The sequence below is a fragment of the Zootoca vivipara genome, chromosome 1 (genome assembly GCF_963506605.1).
Source record: "Zootoca vivipara chromosome 1, rZooViv1.1, whole genome shotgun sequence".
In the NCBI taxonomy this organism is placed as follows: Eukaryota; Metazoa; Chordata; class Lepidosauria; order Squamata; family Lacertidae; genus Zootoca; species Zootoca vivipara.
The window spans coordinates 41,330,568-41,355,503 of NC_083276.1; the positions used below are offsets into that span (position 1 = coordinate 41,330,568).

At 46.9% G+C, this 24,936-nt stretch overlaps 1 protein-coding gene across 1 annotated transcript in view; it reads right to left on the reverse strand.

Annotated features, from left to right (window-relative positions):
* Positions 1-24,936, reverse strand: part of CCDC9B (coiled-coil domain containing 9B) — a 70,348-nt gene that overhangs the window by 41,101 nt on the left and 4,311 nt on the right. Inside the window, exons 2-5 of the mRNA XM_035111128.2 lie at positions 18,468-18,581; positions 16,387-16,491; positions 14,518-14,682; positions 7,365-7,517 (exon numbers count right to left, since the gene is read on the reverse strand). Coding sequence (XP_034967019.2) covers positions 7,365-7,517; positions 14,518-14,682; positions 16,387-16,491; positions 18,468-18,581 — 537 coding nt within the window. The remainder of the gene's footprint in view (positions 1-7,364; positions 7,518-14,517; positions 14,683-16,386; positions 16,492-18,467; positions 18,582-24,936) is intronic.

The window sequence follows — 24,936 nt, forward strand, 5'->3', positions numbered from 1 at the left end:
ACACTAAAGTGTTGCTGTGAAGATGAACTGGGATCTTAAGAGTATCGCAAGAAGCACCCACACATATGAATTAGCCCAAACCCTAGCCTAGGCCATAGATAGGAAGCTATTTTCAACCTGAGGGCTGTATTTCCTTCAGGCCAATCTTCTGGATTCAGGGCCATCTCAAGCCGGTCGGGCGCCGTGGCACCGTGGCGCGGAGATCGCTCTGGCGCCCCCGCCCTGGTGGGCGGGGGCAGCGCGCAGCATGGCTTCCACGCGGCTTTGCTGCACAGCGCCCTCCTGCCGGCCCGGCGCCCTGGCACCCTGCGCCGCCGAGACTACCCCTAGAGCCGGGCCCGTCTGGATTTCACATGTCACTGGCAGGCAGGGCCAGAGTGAAGAGAGGGTAGGCTCATTTCTGCATACCCAGCCCTCTCTATCCCCCCGTCTAGGCAAGCAATAAGGAAGCATTATCAGAGTTCAAGGGCAGATTCCAGCCAGGCCAGAAACACTCAGGGAGAATGCAAAACAGAGCCAGTGATGGGTGTTGCTGAGTGGGAGGTGGGTATGGCCTGGGGAGAATCCCAAGGGCAGATTCCCAAGAGAGAGAGGCTTGGAGGGCAGCATTTGGTTCCCAGGTGTGAGGTTTACCATCCCTGCGCTAGGCCTTCCTTTGATGGCCTTCCAAAGTATGGCAGGTAGGCAACAAGGCCACGACCTTTTCTGCGGTGGCATTAAGATGCCAGGGCACTCTGCCTAAGGTGAAGCTCCACACTGCTTGCTTGCTTTACGCTGAGCAGCCAAGACTCCAACTCCTCCCCATATCAGGCCGTTTAAGGCATTGGCTCTTAAAAAGGATTCTTATTTTTTAATCAATTTTTACTTTGAAGGATTAATATGATTTTGAATATATTGTTTTGATTTTGGTATATTTGCTATACTTAATAAAAACAAACCAAATTAGATTTTTTTTACAGAATGGCTGGATGATAATAATAATAATAATAATAATAATAATAATAATAATAATAATAATAATAATTTATTATTTATACCCCGCCCATCTGGCTGGGTTTCTCCAGCCACTCTGGGCGGCTTACAACAGAAAAATAAAATAAAAAAATCTATTAAACATTAAAAGCCTCCCTAAACAGGGCTGCCTTCAGATGTCTTCTAAAAATCTGGTAGCTGTTTTTTTCCTTGACATCTGATGGGAGGACGTTCCACAGGGCGGGTGCCACCACCAAGAAGGCCCTCTGCCTGGTTCCCTGCAACTTGTCTTCTCGCAACGAGGGAACCGCCAGAAGGCCCTCAGTACTGGACCTCAGTGTCCGGGCAGAATGATGGGGGTGGAGATGCACCTTCAGGTATACTGGACCGAGGCCATTTAGGGCTTTAAAGGTCAGCACCAATACTTTGAACTGTGCTCGGAAACTTACTGGGAGCCAATGTAGATCTTTCAAGACCGGTGTTATGTGGTCTCGGCGGCCGCTCCCAGTCACCAGTCTAGCTGCCGCATTCTGGATTAGTTGTAGTTTCCGGGTCACCTTCAAAGGTAGCCCCACGTAGAGCACATTGCAGTAGTCCAAGCGGGAGATAACCAGAGCATGCACCACTCCGGTGAGACCGTCTGCAGGCAAGTAGGATCTCAGCCTACGTACCAGATGGAGCTAATAGACAGCTGCCCTGGAAACAGAATTGACCTGCGCCTCCATAGACAGCTGTGAGTCCAGAATGACTCCCAGGCTGCGCACCTGGTCCTTCAGGGGCACAGTTACCCCATTCAGGACCAGGGAGTCCTCCACACCTGCCCGCCTCCTGTCCCCCACAAACAGTACTTCTGTCTTGTCAGGATTCAACCTCAATCTGTTAGCCGCCATCCATCCTCCAACCGCCTCCAGGCACTCACACAGGACCTTCACCGCCTTCACTGGCTCTGATTTGAAAGAGAGGTAGAGCTGGGTATCATCCGCATACTGATGAACACCCAGCCCAAACCCCCTGATGATCTCTCCCAGCGGCTGCATGTAGATGTTAAAAAGCATGGGGGAGAGGACAGAGCCCTGAGGCACCCCACAAGTGAGAGCCCAGGGGTCTGAGCACTCATCCCCCACCACCACTTTTTGAACGCGGCCTAGGAGGAAGGAGCGGAACTCTATATGACAGTGCCCCCAGCTCCCAACCACTCTAGACGGTCCAGAAGGATGTTATGGTCGATGGTGTCAAAAGCCGCTGAGAGATCCAGCAGAACCAGGAAATCACTCTCACCTTTGTCCCTAGCCTGCCGAAGATCATCGACCAGTGCGACCAAGGCAGTTTCAGTCCCATGATGAGGTCTGAATCCCGACTGGAAGGGTTAAAATGGTTAAAAAACCCTACTCTGAATTCCACCACCTCTCAATATTTATGTACTGCCGCTTTTCTCACATCCATCATATCACTCCTCAAAACATACAATTTCCTGGCAATGTTTAGCTCTGTCCCTTATTCCTTGCATTCAACTCAAGCTATATGTGCTCTTACTCTGGCCCTGCTCTTTGTCATCTCTCTGGATTTTCAAAAATTGGATGGGCAGAGCTCTTTCTTTGATGGTGCCCTTTTAGGAGACGGAATGTGCAAATACTGGCTTCAGTTCTACTCCTTTAGCTCCCTCTCGGGGTTAGAGCATGGCATAGCACATCAAAGGAACAGTAAGCCTTGGGGCCCTTCCAGGCAATCAGTTTTTCACGTAATAATTGCTTGGTTTGCAATTCATTCGTTGTGAGGATCCAGGCATACAATGTTGTGTTGTTGGGGAAATGGACTTTCCGCCGTAGCCAGATAATTTGACTATGGGTCAGATCAACATAATGGAAAACATTGTTTCTTGCTGTGTGAACAAGTTTTCCTGAGCTCTGGGTCACAAGCTCTCCCATTCTCCCAGCTTTCTGGCATGCAAAACAGGAGTCAATGAGAAGCATACATTTCCACTTTTAAACAAGCTACTGTACTGCCCTATAACATCTGAAGGTCAGGGACTGTGGTTTGTTTAATTAAATTTGAGTAGGTGTGATAGTGAACATTGTCCCACTGACATCCAATGAACATGCAAATTGTGGCAATTTCCACTCCTGGTTTCTCTTCCTGACAGAATTCTCCAAAATCCCTAGCTACAGGTTAGCCACCTCTACCATACTCTCGCTAGCTTAGCATTAGCTTAACACTGACTGGCAGCAGCTGTCCAGGATTTCAGCCTGAGGTATCTCTCAATGCCACCTGAAGATCCCAGAGATTCAACATGGGACCTGCCGCACACAAAGCAGAAGCTCTCTCACTGAGCTGCAGCCCTTTTTTCTCACTGGGAGAGTTCGTATTTCAAACTCTCCCATCACTAAGGCAGATGGAAAAGTTCCATTTGGGAAATGTTTTCAGCACTTGGGGAAAAGTGCTGTGTAAATATTCAGTGAATGGAAAGGGTTGCCCTACTTAGCCAACTGCAGTTTACATCCTAGCAACATCATGCTACATTGCACATGAACAAATTCCCCACATGTCTGTATATTTACAATGTAAACCTGGCCCATCAGAGGCATGCAGGGACGGCTTCTGTAAATCCCTGGAAAACAGAGGCACTTGGAAGGTCTGACATTGTATTTCCCAAGAGCTTGCACCGAACTGCAAGATAGAGTTTCCACACAAATCACCTTTAGGCTATTCAGTAACGGAGCACATTTCACAAAAAGCTCCCCCTCTTTCCCCCGTTCCCAACCACTTTTGTGCCTCCTCTCCTCTTCATTCTTTGCCAGCTCTGTGTTTATCTAACATGCCTCAACCGTATGGCGAAGTCTGTAAAGCCCTGAGTCACTCGCAGCCTTACACAAAAAGGCATTTACTGCCAAATGTACTGTTTAAAAGCTCTTTAAACTCCAGGCCCAAATCTGCGTGTACTTCACGCTGGGAGGCGTCGCAGGGCCTGGGCCCGAGAACAATGGCGCACTGTTTCTGGGGAAATGCAGACCATGAGAGAGAGAGGCTTGAGCTGGCTGCGCCGGCCGCCTCTCCCAGCGTGATTTACACTCTCTGCTTCAATGTGTCCATGTGCTCCCTGCAGGCCCGTCATCCATCTTGCCTGAGAAAACAGCCTTGCCCATCTGGGGCTGTAAAACTCTCGCATGCCCCCCCGCTCACCATGTCAACAGCCTTTTCTTTTCTGTCCTCGCAGGCGTGGGGCAGAGTGTAGGCCCGGCAGCTGAGTTACAGCCTGAAGACTGAATAGGACGCACAGCTTGTGCTCTTCTTGGGCTAACCCTCTTCTCTGTCAGCAGAATGTCACTCGGGCACCATCTATTTGAGGCAGCTGGAGCTCGGCTCCAAAGTCTGCTTTTAAAAACCTTGGCCCAGAAAGCGCAGAAGCACACGCTTCAGAAGATGCCGCAAGGAAGTGGGCCCTCAGATAGTGGCTGGACAACGTCCTTCTGAGGGAGACAGTCTTGCCTCTTGGTTAGAATCAGTGGCATTCTGAAAAACTGGATTCTGCGCCTTTTAATCCTATATCACTTTCCCCTGTACTTAGTTGCGCAATTTCTAAACAGGGGTGCTATTATTATTATTATTATTATTATTATTATTATTATTATTATTATTCCTGTTCCTGTTCCTGTGCCTAACAGCGGCCTGATAAAAGACAATTGTTGTTGTTGGTGTAGAGGTAGTAACATTAAAAAAAGAGATTTGTTTTGTTTATAAATATCAGGATTTTGTCCTCAAGATCTTAAAATATTCTCACTTAAAGGTGAAAAGTAACAGAACTGTTTTTGTGTCAAGAGCTGTATTCCCTCAGGAGTAATTTTTGGGGGGTACATACAAATGATTGGGAGGGCCAAAATCTTCTTTCTCTACCCAACATCCCAATTGCTCTCACAGTGCACGAGGACAGAAGCCCTTCCACAGCTGCCATCCCAATGAACTGTGCCCCTTCCCCACAGTGTGACAATTAGAATTAAAGATAAACCTCCCATTGGCAAAAATGAGAAGTGTTTTTCCTCTAAGCCTAACTGACATGCGAGTGAGGGCAGGAGGAGAGGCCAGTCCTGGCTAGAGATGCAAGGGACTGAACATTTTCCTATAAAATGTTTTGCTTTTATGCCTGAGGCCTAGATGATCACATAATTTGACAGATTTATCTTAAGTCAATTGATATTGCAGTGGGCCCAGCCAACATTTCCACTTTCCAGTGTTGTAGAATGAATTATGAGAGCTGTATTGAGTTTCAATGGGTGTCGGGGACAGACACCCTACTCAGCCATGAAGCTCACTGGTTAGGCTTGGGTAAGTCATCATCTCTCCTGTTGACTCACATGCCGAGCTTTTTCTGAGGGTAACTCTGTGTACCACACCATGAGTTCTTCAGGGGAAGGGTGCAATACAAAAATGGTCAATAAAAGGTAAAAAGGACCCCTGGACGGTTAAGGCCAGTCAAAGGCGACTATGGGGTGCAATGCTCATCTCATTTTTCAGGCCAAGGGAGCTAGTGTTTGTCCACAGACAGCTTTCTGGGTCATGTGGCCAGCATGACTAAACCGCTACTGGTGCAATGGAACACCATGACAGAAGCCAGAGTGCATGGAAACGGCATTTACCTTCCTGCCACGGTATTTAACTACTTATACTGGTGTGCTTTTGAACTGCTAGGTTGGCAGGAACCATAGCTGCCAAGTACCCGGCGGAGAAATCCAGGATCGGCAGCTGCACGACACCGGAAGTTGCGTAGATGCAACTTTCGGTGTCGCTTTGCCCATCTATGGGCACTGAAAATGGCCGGTGCTGGCACCGGAAGTCGCGTCTACGCAACTTCCGGTGTCGTGCAGCTGCTGATCCTGCATGTCCGGACGTGTGTAGACGCGACTTCCGGTGTCGGCGTCGGTCATTTTCGGTGCCCATAGATAGGCAAAGTGACACCGGAAGTTGCGTCTACGTACTTCCGGACATGCGTAGGTGCGACTTCTGGCGCCGGCGTGACTTCTGGCGCCGGCACCAGCCATTTTCTGGTGCCCATAGATGGGCAAAGCGGCACCAGAAAAATGGCCACCGACAGGGGGGGGGGAGGGAAATTTATGGGAGAGGAGCTGGAATGGGAGACCTCTGGGAAACGGTAAGTAAAAACGGAGGTTTCCCGGGAAATACGGGGTACTTGGCAGCTATGGCTGGAACTGGGACAGAGCAACAGGAGCTCAACCTGTCGTGCGGATTCAAACCACCGACCTTCCAATCAGCAATCCCAAGAAGCTCAGTGGTTTAGATCTCAGCATCACCCACTGTCATCAGTACAGTGGTACCTCTGGTTAAGAACTTAATTCGTTCCAGAGGTCCATTCTTAACCTGAAACTGATCTTAACCCGAGGTACCACTTTAGCTAATGGGGGCCCCCGCTGCCACCATGCCGCTGCCGCCACCCAATTTCTGTTCTCATCCTGAGGTAAAATTCTTAACCCGGGGTACTATTTCTGGGTTAGCAGAGTCTGTAACCTGAAGTGTCTGCAACCCGAGGTACCACTGTACAAATAAACTTTAGGATGTGATTCATCTTGATTTACCTAAGGAGGCCATGGACAGTGCTATGATGATATCCTAGGGAAGGGCAAAGATGGGACTGTTTCCCAGAGCCATTTCAAGGGACTTACCTGCTTCACTGGCTACTTAAATGTGCACTTGGTAGAAGACTCCGAGTCAGAGCAGACAGCTGCCGCATTGAAGGTGTCAGAAACTGGCACCTAAAGCTCTTGCTTGAGTTCCGCTAGCGCAGTTACTGCATGCTATCTCAAGATGTCACAGCTGAAGAAGCATCACTTAACAACTAACAAAGCATGGACGTCCCCGGATGAATACACCACGAATGCACTATTATTGCATCAATGACATGTTGCAGATGACACTTGCCAAAAAAATATAATCAGTTTGGAAGGGCCTTAAGAAGCTGCCTTAAGTTATACCAAGTCAGACCACTGGCCCAACTAGCTCAGTACTGTCATCTCTGACGGGCAATAGCTCTCTAGCATGCCAGGAAAGAGTTTTCCCCAACTGCACTGGGAGAGAGACCCCAGAGATGGACTGAGGGAGCGTTTGCATACTATAGCCTTTCCATCACCCCATCCTCTTTTCAGTCTGCTGCAGTAAGCAAGATTTCCATGTTCGCCCCACAAGATATCAGAGAGGTAGCTGCATAAGTGGATTGTTGCAGCATTGGAGCAGAAAGCAAGTTTCCAAATATTTTTCTGCTTCCCAAAAGCACCTCTGCATCAGGAGGTAGCAGCCTTGGCAACATGTATTAACACTGGGGCTGGGCGACGGGATTGAGTCCAAGGAGAGAACTGGAACCAAAGGGAGCCCTTTGGGGAAATACTCACCCTGCCTTTGTTGTCCATTGTAATAGCAATCTGCATCCTTCTTCCCCTGCGGAAAGCAACCAACTGATCAATCTCTTCTTCACTGATGTCTGGGGCCTCCCCTGGGCTCACAAGACACTCTGATCCTCGTTTTTCACTCACAACCCGCTTTCCCTAGAAAAAGCAGAATCAGAGTATGCTGTTTCTTGCCCTGTACAGTATGTATAGAAAGGTGCGTATTTAGAGTAAGTATGCTTATTTGGCACTGAAAAAACAAGTATAATAAATAGCAAATCCCATTCATTGATAGCTACCAGTTGTAATCAATCTAATTCCGAAAAGAAATATTTCAGCCAGAAATTCAAGATAATGAACCTTTGTGGATAATATAAGGTATGTTAGCATTGTAATTTTGTTGCACTAAATCAGGGGTTAGCAAACTTTTTCAGCAGGGGGCCGGTCCACTGTCCCTCAGACCTTGTGGGGGGCCAGACTATATTTTGGGAAAAAATATGAATGAATTCTATGCCCCACAAATAACCCAGAGATGCATTTTAAATAAAAAGACACATTCTACTCATGTAAAAACATGCTGATTCCCGGACCATATGCGGGCCGGATTTAGAAGGCGATTGGGCAGCGCCGTCTTAAGCGCCCCCGGAGCCGTGGTGCGTCGGATCCCTCCGGCGCCCTCCCGCCCCGTTCCGGCGCCCTCCCACCCCGTTTCCCAGCGCGGTGGGCAGGTGGGCGCCGGGCGCCGGGCGCAGCGCGGGTGCAACAGGCGCTGCTGCGCGGCAGGCGGGCGGGCAGGCGCAGCTGCGCGGCGGACCGGTCGGCCAGCGGGTGGGCGCAGCTCGCGGCGCCCTCCTGGCGGGCCGGCGCCATGGTGCCCTGCGCCACCCAGCCTGCACGTAGGGCCGGCTCTGCGATTGGGCCACATCCGGCCCCCGGGCCTTAGTTTGGGGACCCTGCACTAAACTAATCAAGACTAAAGTAAGAAGTGTTCTCTTAATTTTTTGTCAGCATTTAGGAGGGCTGTGTAAAGATCAGCTAACTCCCTTTGGGGTTGATTAATTTTCTTAGCTTCCGAGCCAAAAAATTCTCATCATGGGAATTGTTTTCCTGGATGAAAACCAGCACGACTAAGCAAAATGTAGCAGAGATGATATAACTTTTATTCCATGTAATTGAAAATATCACTATGTTTTGAGGGTAGCACACAGATTACTTAGAACGCATAGACTCAGAGTAACAGAATCAACTAATGATGTCAAAGACTTCTGCTAGCACAGCAGGGCTTCCTGCTCCCTCCTCCCTCATGCACCCCAAAATTGGCTCAAGGGGAGTTGGGAGAACCCCCGAACAGTATGCCAGGGCAGGAAAGGAGAATCATTCCACCTGGCTCACTTTGCAGTAATTTATAAAAATGAATGAGAGAAATGACTGAAACACATTTTCATACCAACATTTACCGCATGCAACATTAATAACAGGATTTGAACTGCAAGAAAAAAATCTGACTACACATGAAGGGTGGAATCCAATGTAGTGCTAAGGCTTTTTTAGAATTTATGCTTGTGCAACAGAATGTTTCCCCCCGTTTCCTCTCCCATACACTCCCTTAATCTGTTCTAGGAGTTTTCCCAACCCTCTGGAAGAGATTTCAGGTGGATAGTGGTAAGGGACGGGGGGGGGGGGGAGTCCTGTTGTACAAGCAGAAATTCTTGCACTAATGGGACTTGTTAGTAAAATACTGCCCCCAACCCTCTTTGCTTCTGACATCTTCAACCTGTATTAGCACTCATGGAAACGCTCTTTTTAGAAATGCCTAAGAACAGAAAAGACTTGTATTTCAAGCTTTCATACTGCTGGGCAGGGGCCAGGGCTATTTTTCTAGAAAAAGAGGTGCCGGAACTCACCATGAACACCTCCCTCATTCTCTTATAATGGTGATGGAGCCCACCTTAGAGGTGTCAGAACTGGGGCTGGGGGGGGGGGAGCCCTGCTACTGGGGCTTCGAAGCATCAACCCCATGTCCTCTTCCTGTCTTTGAGGTCTTGATTCTGACAGTATTTAAGTCAAGTCAAGGATCTGCCATTGCCTTCTTTAATGTTATTGTAAGAGATTCATATTACACTCTGCTTGTATGTCAACACAGCCTAATGTGATGTGTTGTTTTGACTGCCACTGCGAACGAAACAGATGTCGTCACCGAGCTGTCCGCAAAGATGTCTAGAGAGCTTTCTGAAGTGGTGGAAATGAATTTACAATCCTATCAGGCAGTAAAAGACTGAAGGGTCACTTACAATCTGAGTGCAAGCTGCTTTCTTTTTCGACTGCTGGAGATTTACTATTTGTGACAATGACTCAAAATTGGCTAAAGCCTATATGTTGTATAGGAGGAACATTCTAGAATCATAGAATCATAGAATCATAGAATCATAGAGTTGGAAGAGACCACAAGGGCCATCCAGTCCAACCCCCTGCCAAGCAGGAAACACCATCAAAGCATTCCTGACAGATGGCTGTCAAGCCTCTGCTTAAAGACCTCCAAAGAAGGAGACTCCACCACACTCCTTGGCAGCAAATTCCACTGCCGAACAGCTCTTACTGTCAGGAAGTTCTTCCTAATGTTTAGGTGGAATTTTCTTTCTTGTAGTTTGAATCCGTTGCTCCGTGTCCGCTTCTCTGGAGCAGCAGAAAACAACCTTTCTCCCTCCTTTATATGACATCCTTTTATATATTTGAACATGGTTATCATATCACCCCTTAACCTTCTCTTCTCCAGGCTAAACATACCCAGCTCCCTAAGCCGTTCCTCATAAGGCATCGTTTCCAGGCCTTTGACCATTTTGGTTGCCCTCTTCTGGACACGTTCCAGCTTATCAGGATCCTTCTTGAACTGTGGTGCCCAGAACTGGACACAATACTCCAGGTGAGGTCTGACCAGAGCAGAATACAGTGGTACTATTACTTCCCTTGATCTAGATGCTATACTCCTATTGATGCAGCCCAGAATTGCATTGGCTTTTTTAGCTGCTGCATCACACTGCTGACTCATGTCAAGTTTGTGGTCAACCAAAACTCCTAGATCCTTTTCACATGTACTGCTCTCAAGCCAGGTGTCTCCCATCCTGTATTTGTGCCTTTCATTTTTTTTGCCCAAGTGTAGTACTTTACATTTCTCCTTGTTAAAATTCATCTTGTTTGCTTTGGCCCAGTTGTCTAATCTGTTAAGGTCATTCTGAAGTGTGATCCTGTCCTCTGGGGTGTTAGCCACCCCTCCCAACTTGGTGTCATCTGCAAACTTGCTCAGGATTCCCTCAAGCCCATCATCCAAGTCATTGATAAAGATGTTGAACAAGACTGGGCCCAAGACAGAACCCTGTGGCACCCCACTAGTCACTACTCTCCAGGATGAGGAGGAGCCATTGATGAGCACCCTTTGGGTTCGGTCAGTAATCCAGCTACAAATCCACTGAATGGTAGCATTGTCTAGCCCACATTTTACCAGCTTCTTTACAAGAATATCATGGGGCACCTTGTCAAAGGCCTTGCTGAAATCAAGATAGGCTACATCCACAGCGTTCCCTTCATCTACCAGGCTTGTAATTCTGTCAAAAAATGAGATCAGATTAGTCTGACATGACTTATTTTTCAGGAACCCATGCTGACTTTTAGTGATCACAGAGTTTCTTTCTAGGTGCTCACAGACTGTTTGCTTAATGATCTGCTCTAGAATCTTTCCTGGTATTGATGTCAGGCTGACTGGGCGGTAATTGTTTGGGTCCTCTCTTTTCCCCTTTTTGAAAATAGGGACAACATTTGCCCTCCTCCAGTCTGCTGGAACTTCGCCTGTTCTCCAGGAATTTTCAAAGATTATTGCCAGTGGTTCTGAAATCACCTCTGCCAGTTCTTTTAATACTCTTGGATGTAGTTCATCTGGCCCTGGAGACTTGAATACATCTAAACTAGCCAAGTATTCTTGTACTACCTCCTTACTTATTCTGGGCTGTGTTTCCCCTGCTGAATCATCTGCTCCATATTCTTCAGGTCGGGCGTTGTTTTCTTTCTTGGAGAAGACTGAGGCAAAGAAGGCATTGAGGAGTTCTGCCCTTTCTCTGTCCCCTGTTTGCATTTCACCATCTTCTCCTCTGAGTGACCCCACTGTTTCCTTGTTTTTCCTTTTGCTACGGACATACCCATAAAAGCCCTTTTTGTTGCTTTTAACCTCTCTGGCGAGCCTGAGTTCATTCTGTGCTTTAGCTTTTCTGACTTTGTCTCTACACGTGCTGGCTATATGTTTGAATTCCTCTCTGGAGATTTCCCCCCTTTTCCATTTTTTGTACATATCCCTTTTAAATCTTAACTCAGTCAAAAGTTCTTTAGATAACCAGCCTGGCTTCTTTAGGCACCTTCCATGTTTCCGTCTCATTGGTATTGCCTGAAGTTGTGCTTTTAATATCTCCCTTTTAACAAACTCCCAACCATCATGAACTCCCTTCCCTTTTAGTATTACTGTCCATGGGATTTCACCCAGCGTTTCCCTAAGTTTTCTGAAGTCGGCTTTCTTAAAGTCTAGAATTTGGACCTTAGTATGCTTGGTTGCTCCTTTACGCTGGATAATAAACTCCAGAAGAGCATGGTCACTCCCACCTAATGATCCTGCCACTTCTACCCCACTAACCAAGTCATCACTATTGGTTAGGACCAGATCTAAAATGGCTGATCCTCTTGTTGCTTCTCCCACTTTCTGGACAATGAAGTTGTCTGCAAGGCCAGTGAGGAATCTGTTCGACCTTATGCTCTTGGCTGAGTTTGACATCCAACAAATATCAGGATAGTTGAAATCCCCCATTACTACTATCTCACTTCCTTTGGAATGCTTGGCCATCTGTTCCAGGAAGGCATCATCTGTGTCCTCAGTTTGGCTTGGGGATCTATAGTAAACTCCCACAATGAGATCACTGTTGTTTTTCTCTCCCTTAATTTTGACCCAGATACTCTCAATTTGGCTTTGAAGTTTTAAATCCTGGATCTCTTCACAGGTATACATATCCCTAACATATAAAGCTACTCCTCCTCCTTTCCTGTTTGGTCTATTTCTCTTAAATAGATTGTATCCCTCTATTACTACATTCCAGTCATGAGACTCATCCCACCAGGTTTCAGTGATGCCTATTATGTCATATTTAGTTTGCTGTACCAAGAGCTCAAGTTCATCTTGTTTATTTCCCATGCTCTGTGCATTAGTATACAGACATTGAAGACCGTTGATCATTCCCCCATGTCTCTTATTTAAGGATATTTTCGTCCCACCACTAGGTCTGCATGCTGCTTGCTCCATTTGGTCCTTGACATTTGGATGATCATCTTCAGCATTTGATAGACTCCTACCTTCAGGACCACTGTCTCCCTCCCCCACATAAGTCAGTTTAAAGCCCTCCTGATGAGGTTTTTGAGTTTTGTGGCAAAAACATTCCTCCCAACTTTTGTGAGGTGCAGTCCATCACTTGCCAGAAGTCCATCTTCAAGAAACTGCAGACCGTGATCTAGGAATCCAAACCGTTCCTGTTTGCACCATTTGCGAAGCCAGTTGTTCACTTCCCCTATTTTTCCCTCTCTCCCTGGGCCATGTCGTTCAACTGGGAGGACAGAAGAGATGACAATTTGTGCATCTAATTGCTTCAACTTCCTGCCCAGAGCCTCATAATCATTTTTGATCTTCTGTAAGCTATGGCTTGCAGTGTCATTGGTTCCCACATGCACCAAAAGGAAGGGGTATTTGTCGGTGGGTTTTATGATTCCTTGCAGCCGTTCTGTTACATCTTTGATCTTGGCCCCAGGTAGACAGCACACCTCTCGAGACATCTTGTCAGGCCCACAGATCACTGCTTCTGTACCCCTCAGTAGGGAATCCCCAATCACCACTACACGCCTCTTCATAGGCTTGGTTGGGATTCTTCTATGTGCTGTCCCTTCCAAGGTTACCTGCATATTTCCAGAGGACTGACTTGGTTGCTCGTCTTCATATTCCTCATCAACTGTGATGAGGGAGAGATCCTCAGGTGGAGTCTGTTCCTCGTCTTCCATGAGCACTTCAAAACGGTTGTGTAATTCTAAGCACTCAGAGCGATCCCTGGGCCTTCTACTTCTATGAGTCACGTTCCTCCATACATCTGGCTGCTGTGTTGGGGAACTGACCTCCTCCTCAGGGAGATCCCCTGTCTCCTCCTTGGTGCAGACAGTGTGCTCTGCTGCATCCAAGAAAAGCTCCAGCTCTTTAATTCTCTGGAGCGTAGATACACGCCCCTGAAGCTGCTGCACCTTGTCTTCCAGAAGGGCAACCTTGTTTTCTAGTAGGGCAACCAACAAAGATTACCACCCGAATGCTGACTTACTCAGCAAGCAATAATATGGACTTCATTAAAAGTTTGATTAGCCCTGTAAAATTATCCTGTGTGGATTGTAAATACATTTGCTCGCAGATGAAGCTCACTGGGTGGCCTTGCTGGAATGGAGTGTTGGGGAACCAGATTCAAAACCTGCCCTACCGTGACTCTTATTGGCATAGCTGCCAAGTCTCCCATATTCCCCGGGAAACCCCCATTTTTCCAGCTGCCCCCAGCCGAAAAAACGGATTTTTTCGTTTTTCCCCAGTTTATTCTGGCGCGGTGGCCATTTTGGAACTGGGCGGAGCATGCTCAGAAGCGACTTTTGATGCTGCTTTGCCCAGTTCCAAAATGGCTGCAGTGCGACTCTGGTGTGACAGCCATTTTGGAACAGGGCAGAGCAGCATCAAAAGTCGCTTCTGAGCATGCTCCGCCCAGTTCCAAAATGGCGGCAGCGCTACTTCCGGTCTGCTACTTCCGGTCCAGTCCCTTATTTCTCAGGCCGCAACTTGGCAGGTATGCGTTATTGGGTGGCCTTGTGGATCATGCTGGGTTGGGATATTAGAGAACCAAATTCAAACCCTGCTTGCACATGAACTATATTGGATTTTTTGGGCAAAGCGTTCACTATGCTAACTAACAATGTGGGACCCACCTTTTTTGCTGAATGTATGTTGCTCTGTTTCAACTGGAATACTTTTACTTGTGTTTCATCATTGCAACCTGAATTTGCTGGCATCTCTATAGATTCAGCACTTTTAAAAAATGAGCTAGGGACTCACCTTGGCTTTATTGTCCATGGTAACAGCCAACTGAACCCTCTTCCCCATCCTGAATGTAAACAAGTGATCAGATTCCTCGTCATCTTCCTCCTCCTCACTTCCGATCCCAAAACTGGAGGCAGGAGGGCCGCTGCTTCCCCATTTCTCACTCACGACTCTTTTCTCCTGCCAACAGGACAAACACTTAGCTAGGAAATGGTCAGGATGTTACCATATTAACCTCCTTCCTTTCTCTTTTCCCTCAACAGCTGGGGAGAAGAGGCTATGAAAATGTCAGGAGGGCTCTATGACTGCACACTTTTTGCCAGTGATACATATACTGAGAAATTCTTTCCAAAGAAATAGCTGGTCCTTTTGTCCAATTTGCTAGGCAACCTATAAATCTGGCGAGGGGAAAAAGCATCTCTTCAATTATGAATCTGACATTTGGCTGAAATGTCAAAGGTTTAGGAAAACAATAGGGTCGTCATGGTGTGGATCTTTATTCATGAGAAATAGATGATGCAATAGTGTGTGCTGGGCTCACTCCAGTCTTTCATAGTCTATTTTCTTCTAGAGTGGAACCTCGGTTTACAACTACCTCTGTTTATGAACGCCTCCGTTTACGAATGCCGCAGACCCGGAAGTGTTTACTTCTGGGTTCCGCGGCATCGGATGCGCAGCCCACGTCTGCGCAGCTCACGCATACGCAGAAGCTATCTGCGCAGCACACGCGTGCTCAGAAGCGCTCTATTGGTGCTTCGCACACGCGCAAAAGCGTGCCTTCGGGGAGCAAATGCCTCCATTTACGAACGCCTTCGTGGAACAGATTGCATTCGTAAACCGAGGTTCCACTGTATTATTATTTTTAAACCATAGTTCACAGAGGTGTTTAAATTTACTCCTCAATGGAGAGCCATCCCCAAACACATGTACTTGCACATACTGTATTACTGTTACATTTACGTAGGTAAAGGTAAAGGACTCCTGACACTTAAGTCCAGTCGCGAACGACTCTGGGGTTGCGGCGCTAATCTCGCTTTACTGGCCAAGGGAGCCGACGTTTGTCCACAGACAGTTGTTCTGGGTCATGTGGCCAGCATGACTAAGCCGCTTCTGGCGAAACCAGAGCAGAGCATGGAAACAGGGCCGTCTTAAGCATGCCCGTGCCCTGTTGCTGGATCCCTCCGGTGCCCCCCGCCCCACCCCGTTTCCCAGTGCGGCGGGCGGGCGCAGCGTGGCTGCTGCCTGGAGGGCCGGCGCCCTGCGCCATCCAGCTTGGCCGCAGGGCTGGCCCTGGGCCAGGGGGCGTTGCCCGCCCCTGTTGCGATGCCCCTGCACGCAGCAGAGGAGGCCCCAGGCCCGTGCGCCTCCGGAGAGCGGCCTGAACAGGTGAGAGGGGGGCCTAGGGCTGCATCCGCCGCGCCTGGGGCAGCCTCCGCTGTGCCTCTCAGTGGGCGCAGTGGCGCCCCTGGTGCCCCGCACCACCGGACCCGGGCCTAGAGACAGCCCTGCACGGAAACACTGTTTACCTTCCCGCCAGAGCGGTACCTATTTATCTACTTTCACTTTGACGTGCTTTTGAACTGCTAGGTTGGCAGGAGCTGGGACCAAGCAACGGGAGCTCACACCGTCGCAGGGATTCAAACCGCCAGCCTTCCGATCAGCAAGCCCTAGGCTCAGTGGTTTAGACCACAGCGCCACCCGCATCCCACTGTTACATTTAGGAACCTGTAAATCATTCCGAGAGCCGATAGAGCCTGAAGCCTGATGGTCTCTATATTTATTACATATTGATTTCATAATCCATCTCAGCTAAGACCTCTCTAACCTTGCAAGAATGGAACGTATAAAAATCCTTCCTTAGCAGGAAGGGGAGATAATGCTTACATTATGGGCTTTGGTGATGGTGATGGTGAGGCCGTCTGGCCTGGCTTTCCTCGAAGTGACAGCCATTCCCTCCTGCTCTGCTCGCTTCCTGTCCTCTTCTATTTCCTACAAAAATGACAGCCAGCTCCTCTATCAGATCAGCTTACAACAAGCGGAAAGCTAGAAACAAAGCAATCTCAAACAAAGGGAGAAACATAGGGAAGCTATGAGAAACTGTACATTCATCAGCACACATTTGCCGCTGCCAATATATTTGACAATAGCAACATCCAGGTGATGACTATATTTACCAAGGCTTTAGTGAGACATGTGATTTCTTCTTCTTCTTCAGAGAGTTGAAGATAGTTTTAAAGACCACCTCTCTCCATATGAACCTACCTGGACCCCTAAGATCATCATCTTATGCCTTTCTTTATGTGCCTCCTAGATGAGAGGTCTAGAGGGTGGCAACATAAGAACAGACCTTTTCTGTAGTGGCTCCTTGTTTGTGGAATGCTCTCCTCAGGGAGGTTCAGCTGGCGTCTTTATTAGTAGCCAGGAGAAAACATTCCTCTTTAACCAGACCTTTGGCTGATTGACATCTACTAGTGCCCTTTCAAAATGTGTTGTGGAAGGTTATTGTGTTGTCTTTGTTTTTGTTTTTATTATGTATTTTGTTTCTCATATTGTGATTTTATGATTTTATGTTGTGAACCGCCCTGAGATCTATGGGAATTATTATTATTATTATTATTATTATTATTATTATTATTATTATTTGATATGGACAGAGGACGGAGAAGGGGACGACAGAGGACGAGATGGTTGGACAGTGTTCTCGAAGCTACGAACATGAGTTTGACCAAACTGCGGGAGGCAGTGGAAGACAGGAGTGCCTGGCGTGCTATGGTCCATGGGGTCACAAAGTGTCGGACACGACTAAACGACTAAACAACAACAATGGTATGTAGACACTATTTTCACCTCTGGTAAACAGGTTTCACAGGTTTTATATTCTGGCATCATCTGATTGACCAAGAGGCCTCAAAAGAAAGATGCCTCCACTCTTGCAAAGATTATTGCCTGTCTCCAGTCTCATTTTCAATCTCTTAAATCCTGCATGCCCAAACACAGTCTCAATACATTGATTCAGGGTAGACTGCTATTTCACACTTCCTGAATGAAATATAGAGGTGGTATTAGCATACTGATGACAACACGCTCCAAAGCTCAGGTTAATCTGACCCAGAAATGTCAATGGATGGTAAACCATACAGTACAGTGGTACCTCGACTTACGAATGCCTCGACTTCCGAAGGTTTCAACTTTCGAAGTCCACTAACCCGGAAGTATTTTCGCCACGTGCGCAGTCTGCGCATGCACAAAGTGCAAAATCGCGCTTTGTGCATGTGTAAAATGGACGCTTCAACTTCTGAAGTTTTCGACTTCCGAAGAGCGCCGCAGAATGGATTGCCTTCGTAAGTCGAGGTACTACTGTATTCTGACTCCTATGGGGCACCTTGGAGGCCCTTCCACACTTGGTTTGTCCCGCCAATTCTAGTCATGGGTCCAAGAGGGGTTTTCTTTGTCCTGCCCCCACTTTCCCCAGGAAAACCTAATGTTTACTGCTATTCAGAACAAGTACCAATTGAAAACCCAATTGACATTCAGCAGTGAACAGCTGGTTTTCACAGGTAAAGTGGCAGAACAAAAAAAAAGTATAGGACCCGTGACTAGAAATCATGAGACAAACAAAGTATGAATAGGCCTCAAGTCTATATAATTGAGGGGGTATCTTGCAACAGTGCCCAAGCAGAAGTTATTGGCCATAGGCTTCCTCCCCATTCCCCAACATGATTGCTGTTCCTTAGGTTCCTTGGTTTAGGCTCCTTATTAATTCTGGCAGCCTGATCTGTTATGCAGAATAATAATTTTGAAATTCCAATCCTGGTGGGAATAAATTTACTTCGGCCTCATCAAGCTACTGGTGTCAGCTGAACAAAGAATGCAACAAACTGAATTTTTAAAAAGAGTTATCAGCGTATAGGGCTTCAGACGTTCACCAAGGAGGCCCCGAAACTGAGCTAAGAAGTCAAACATACGTGATATCTTCGCATAAGGGCTTCGTTCTTTTTCCGCAAAGCTATGATTTTCTTATCCAGTTCGACATCTTTTTGTTCTTTTTTCCGCAACACTGCATCATCCACAGTGGCATCCTAATGAAACGAAAGAGCTTTAGGGGATTTCCACATATGGTCAGTAAAACAGATAACAGATACACATATGGTTAATAGTACAGATTTTACTTTTTTACATTTATATTCCACCATTCTTCCATCATGGGACTCATTTGGTCTTAGTTTCAGCAAGGTGATAGCCTTGTTATTTATTGAAATTCATATGTAGTTGTTCCTCCCAAAGAAGGAATTTTGGCCATACCATGGGATCTCTTGAGAGCCAGTGTGGTGTAGTGGTTAAGAGCAGTAGACTCGTAATCTGGGGAACTGGGTTGGCGTCTCCGCTCCTCCACATACAGCTGCTGGGTGACCTTGGGCTAGTCAAACTTCTCTGAAGTCTCTCAGCCCCACTCACCTCACAGAGTGTTTGTTGTGGGGGAGGAAGGGAAAGGAGAATGTTAGCCGCTTTGAGACTCCTTTGGGTAGTGATAAAGCGGGATATCAAATCCAAACTCTTCTTCTTCTTCTTTGTCTTCTCTCTTTCAACCAAGAAAAAGATGGAAGACAAAGGTCTTCATCACCCACAGCAATCAAACATTTAGCACTGTTTTAAAGTCACAGAAGATAGGTACCCAGTGTCCTATTTTGAATAAACATAGCCAGATAGCATTTTAACTTAAAATTGTAATGAAAAAATATAAATTTGGATAAGTATGTGGCCTTCTATATGTAATCGTATATTTATACTATAATATTGACACTGACAAACGTGTGCGCGTGTGTGTTATGCTAAGATCTGAAGGCCAAAGCAGAAATTTCATGTAAGATATAATGCATGCTACAATAAGGGTAGTTTACTGAAGCATTAACAAGATCAAAATCCAAATATATCCACCAGAAAGAGCAGCACTTCTAAATGAAGGGAGGATCAAAAGCAGAGCCAGCTGCAGGTTTGAGGAAATCCTGAGTAAATACTTCTAGTGGCCCCCTCCTCAATCAGTCAACCACTTCCTCTATTGGTAAGCCCTGGCACTGTTGAGGTGGCCAGGTAGGCAAAAGCAACACTGAATAGCATTGGATGGCTGATTCCAGCTGCCACTGAAATTTGCCACAATGCCCTGGGACAATGATATGCAAGGTTACTGATGCTGGCTCTGATCAAAAGCATCTAAGCATCTTGATGGCCATTCCTGGAAAGAAGATGACAAACTCAATGGGCCCTTAGTATGATCCAGCAGACCTCTTCTTATAAAGTAAGACTGGGTTTTTAGGGCAAAATGTGATTTCCTTGCAAAAGGAATCAGTGAAATCTGGACAAAAGAAGAATCTGTATTAAGCAGGTGGTGTGGCTTTTCAAGCACTATTTTTCTCTGCAAAATGGGTTGAGTTAGAGCAGTAATAGCTGGTATCTGTGAGCTTGTGTACATTTTGGCACTTAATCAAAAACATTTCCCCTCCCCAAATATTTACCAGCCCCCCAAAAAATTCATGGTAAATCACAATTTCCTAAGTTACAAATTCAGTTTAGGTGTTAAATATCAAGTCTGCCTAATGTGCAAATTTTCCTTATGAGAAATATCCCCACCCCCCAAGGTGAGGAAAATATTGGGTTCTTTTATCATTATCAACCCCTTCATGGATCAATGTCTTGTCGTGGCGAAGGGGCTTGAATAACTCAGAGAAGCTATGAGCTATGCCATGCAGGGCCACCCAAGATGGACAGGTCATAGTGGAGAGTTTTGACTAAACGTGATCCACCTGGAGAAGGAACTGGCAAGCCACTCCAGTATCCCTGCCAAGAAAACTCCATGGACAAAGACAACAGGCATATAAAAGTTATGACGCTGGAAGATGAGCCCCTCAGGTCGGAAGGCGTCCAACATGCTACTGAGGAAGAGCGGAGGACAAGTACAAGTAGATTCAGAGCTGATGAAGCGGCTGGGCCAAAGCCGAAAGGACGCTCAGTTGCGGATATGCCTGGAAGCGAAAGGAAAGTCCGATGCTGTAAAGAAAAATATTGCATAGGAACCTGGAATGTAAGAACCATGAGTGGAGGTAAGCTGGATGTGGTCAAAAATGAGATGACAAGAATAAATATCGACATCCTGGGCATCAGTGAACTAAAATGGAAGGGAATGGGCGAATTCAGTTCGGGTGACTATCATATCTACTACTGTGGGCAAGAATCCTGTAGTAGAAATGGAGTGGCCCTCATAGTCAACAAAAGAGTGGCAAAAGCTGTAATGGGATGCAATCTCAAAAATGACAGAATGATCTCGATACGAATCCAAGGCAGACCTTTTAACATCACAGTAATCCAAGTTTATGCACCAACTACCGGTGCTGAAGAAAGTGAAATTGACCAATTCTATGAAGACCTACAACACCTTCTAGAAATGACACCAAAGAAGGATGTTCTTCTCATTACAGGGGATTGGAATGCTAAAGTAGGGAATCAAGAGATAAAAGGAACAACTGGCAAGTTTGGCCTTGGAGTTAAAAATGAAGCAGGGCAAAGGCTAATAGAGTTCTGTCAAGAGAACAAGCTGGTCATCACAAACACTCTCTTCCAACAACACAAGAGACGACTCTACACATGGATATCACCAAATGGACAGCATCGGAATCAGATTGATTATATTCTCTGCAGCCAAAGATGGAGAAGCTCTATACAGTCAGCAAAAACAAGACCTGGAGCTGACTGTAACTCAGATCATCAGCTTCTTATAGCAAAATTCCAGCTTAAACTGAAGAAAGTAGGAAAAACCACTGGGCCAGTAAGATACAATCTGAATCAAATCCCTTATGAATACACAGTGGAAGTGAGGAACAGGTTTAAGGATTTAGATTTGGTGGACAGAGTGCCTGAAGAACTATGGATGGAGGCTCGTAACATTATACAGGAGGCAGCAACGAAAACCATCCCAAGGAAAAGGAAATGCAAGAAAGCAAAATGGCTATCCAACGAGGCCTTACAAATAGCGGAGGAGAGGAGGCAAGCAAAATGCAAGGGAGATAGGGAAAGATACAGGAAACTGAATGCAGATTTCCAAAAAACAGCAAGGAGAGACAAGAGGGTCTTCTTAAATGAGCAATGCAAAGAAATAGAGGAAAACAATAGAATGGGGAAAACCAGAGATCTGTTCAAGAAAATTGGAGATATGAAAGGAACATTTCGTACAAAGATTACCATAATCAAGGACAAAAGTGGTAAGGACCTAACAGAAGCAGAAGACATCAAGAAGAGGTGGCAAGAATACACAGAGGAATTATACCAGAAAGATATGGAGGTCTCGTACACCCCAGGTAGTGTGGTTGCTGACCTTGAGCCAGACATTTTGGAGAGTGAAGTCAAATGGGCCTTAGAAAGCACTGCTAATAACAAGGCCAGTGGAAGTGATGATATTCCAGCTGAACTATTTAAAATTTTAAAAGATGATGCTATTAAGGTGCTACACCCAATATGCCAGCAAGTTTGGAAAACTCAGCAATGGCCAGAGGATTGGAGAAGATCAGTCTACATCCCAATTCCAAAGAAGGGCAGTGCCAAAGAATGCTCCAACTACCGCACAATTGTGCTCATTTCACACGCTAGCAAGGTTATGCTTAAAATTCTACAAGGCAGGCTTAGGCAGTATGTGGACCGAGAACTCCCAGAAGTGCAAGCTGGATTTCGAAGGGGCAGAGGAACCAGAGACCAAATAGCAAACATGCGCTGGATTATGGAGAAAGCTAGAGAGTTCCAGAAAAACGTCTACTTCTGCTTCATTGACTATGCAAAAGCCTTTGACTGTGTCGACCACAGCAAACTATGGCAAGTTCTTAAAGAAATGGGAGTGCCTGATCACCTCATCTGTCTCCTGAGAAATCTCTATGTGGGACAAGAAGCTACAGTTAGAACTGGATATGGAACAACTGATTGGTTCAAAATTGGGAAAGGAGTACGACAAGGTTGTATATTGTCTCCCTGCTTATTTAACTTATATGCAGAATTCATCATGCGAAAGGCTGGACTAGATGAATCCCAAGCCAGAATTAAGATTGCCGGAAGAAATATCAACAACCTCAGATATGCAGATGACACAACCTTGATGGCAGAAAGTAAGGATGAATTAAAGAACCTTTTAATGAGGGTGAAAGAGGAGAGCGCAAAATATGGTCTGAAGCTCAACATCAAAAAAACCAAGATCATGGCCACTGGTCCCATCACCTCCTGGCAAATAGAAGGGGAAGAAATGGAGGCAGTGAGAGATTTTACTTTCTTGGGCTCCTTGATCACTGCAGATGGTGACAGCAGTCACGAAATTAAAAGACGCCTGCTTCTTGGGAGAAAAGCAATGACAAACCTAGACAGCATCTTAAAAAGCAGAGACATCACCTTGCCGACAAAGGTTCGTATAGTTAAAGCTATGGTTTTCCCAGTAGTGATGTATGGAAGTGAGAGCTGGACCATAAAGAAGGCTGATCGCCGAAGAATTGATGCTTTTGAATTATGGTGCTGGAGGAGATTCTTGAGCAGGGGTCAGCAAACTTTTTCAGCAGGGGGCCGGTCCACAGTCCTTCAGACCTTGTGGGGGGCTGGACTATATTTTGAAAAAATATGAATGAATTCCTATGCCCCACAAATAACCCAGAGATGCATTTTAAATAAAAGGACACATTCTACCATGTAAAAACATCAGGCAGGCCCCACAAATAACCCAGAGATGCATTTTAAATAAAAGAACACATTCTACTCATGTAAAAACTTGCTGATTCCCAGACCGTCAGTGGGCCGGATTTAGAAGGCAATTGGGCCACATCTGGCCCCCGGGCCTTAGTTTGGGGACCCCTGCTCTTGAGAGTCCCATGGACTGCTAGAAGATAAAACCTATCCATTCTTAAGGAAATCAGCCCTGAGTGCTCCCTGGAAGGACAGATCGTGAAGCTGAGGCTCCAATACTTTGGCCACCTCATGAGAAGAGAAGAATCCTTGGAAAAGACCCTGATGTTGGGAAAGATTGAGGGCACTAGGAGAAGGGGACGACAGAGGACAAGATGGTTGGACAGTGTTCTCGAAGCTACGAACATGAGTTTGACCAAACTGCGGGAGGCAGTGCAAGACAGGAGTGCCTGGCGTGCTATGGTCCGTGGGGTCACGAAGAGTCGGACACGACTAAACGACTAAACAACAACATCATTATCAAATGTCTTGGCAAAGAGAGTGGGTGGGTAGCTTTGGAAATTCAGTGGAGAGAGGCAGGGATGTTACACTTTTGCAAAATTGTTTAAATTAGATTTGGATCCAACCCGGTTCCTAATGCTTGTTATGTCACCTTTGTGTGGGCAAGTGACATCCATACATACCGTGTTTCCCCTTTTTAAAGACGTAGACAGCATCTTAAAAAGCAGAGACATCACTTTGCCGACAAAGGTCCGTATAGTTAAAGCTATGGTTTTCCCAGTAGTGATGTATGGAAGTGAGAGCTGGACCATAAAGAGGGCTGATCGCCGAAGAATTGATGCTTTTGAATTATGGTGCTGGAGGAGACTCTTGAGAGTCCCATGGACTGCTAGAAGATCAAACCTATCCATTCTTAAGGAAATCAGCCCTGAGTGCTCCCTGGAAGGACAGATCGTGAAGCTGAGGCTCCAATACTTTGGCCACCTCATGAGAAGAGAAGAATCCTTGGAAAAGACCCTGATGTTGGGAAAGATTGAGGGCACTAGGAGAAGGGGACGACAGAGGACAAGATGGTTGGACAGTGTTCTCGAAGCTACGAACATGAGTTTGACCAAACTGCAGGAGGCAGTGCAAGACAGGAGTGCCTGGCGTGCTATGGTCCATGGGGTCACGAAGAGTCGGACACGACTAAACGACTAAACAACAGTCAGAATGTAAGCCATGGCAGCATTTTTTAGCATTAGTGAAATCTAAGACACCCCCGAAAATAAGACATACCTCCATGTGAGACCGCCGAGCGCCCCAGCCAGCCAGAGGGGCCTGGAACCGGCTGCTGTTGCTGCAGCGAACGCATGGAGCGCCCTGCAGCGCCTGGCCTCTTCTTTTCTTTTCTTTTTTGGGGGGCTGCCCAAGGCCTGCCGCCCCGGAACCGGCGGCTGCAGAGCGGAGCGCTCCGAAGCAGCGAGTGCTCGGAGCGCCCTGCAGCGCCTGGCTTCTTCTTTTGCGGGGGGGGGGGAGCTGCCCGAGGCCTGCCGCCCAGCCACCGGAACCGGCGGCTGCAGAGCGGAGCACTCCGAAGCGCCGAGCACTCGGAGCGCCCTGCAGCGCCTGGCCTCTTCTTTTGGGGGGAGAGCTGCCCGAGGCCTGCCCCCCCACCACCACCGGAACCGGCGGTCTGCAGCGCTGAGCGCCCGGAGCGCCCAGCAGCACTGGGCGGAGTGCCGAGCCAGC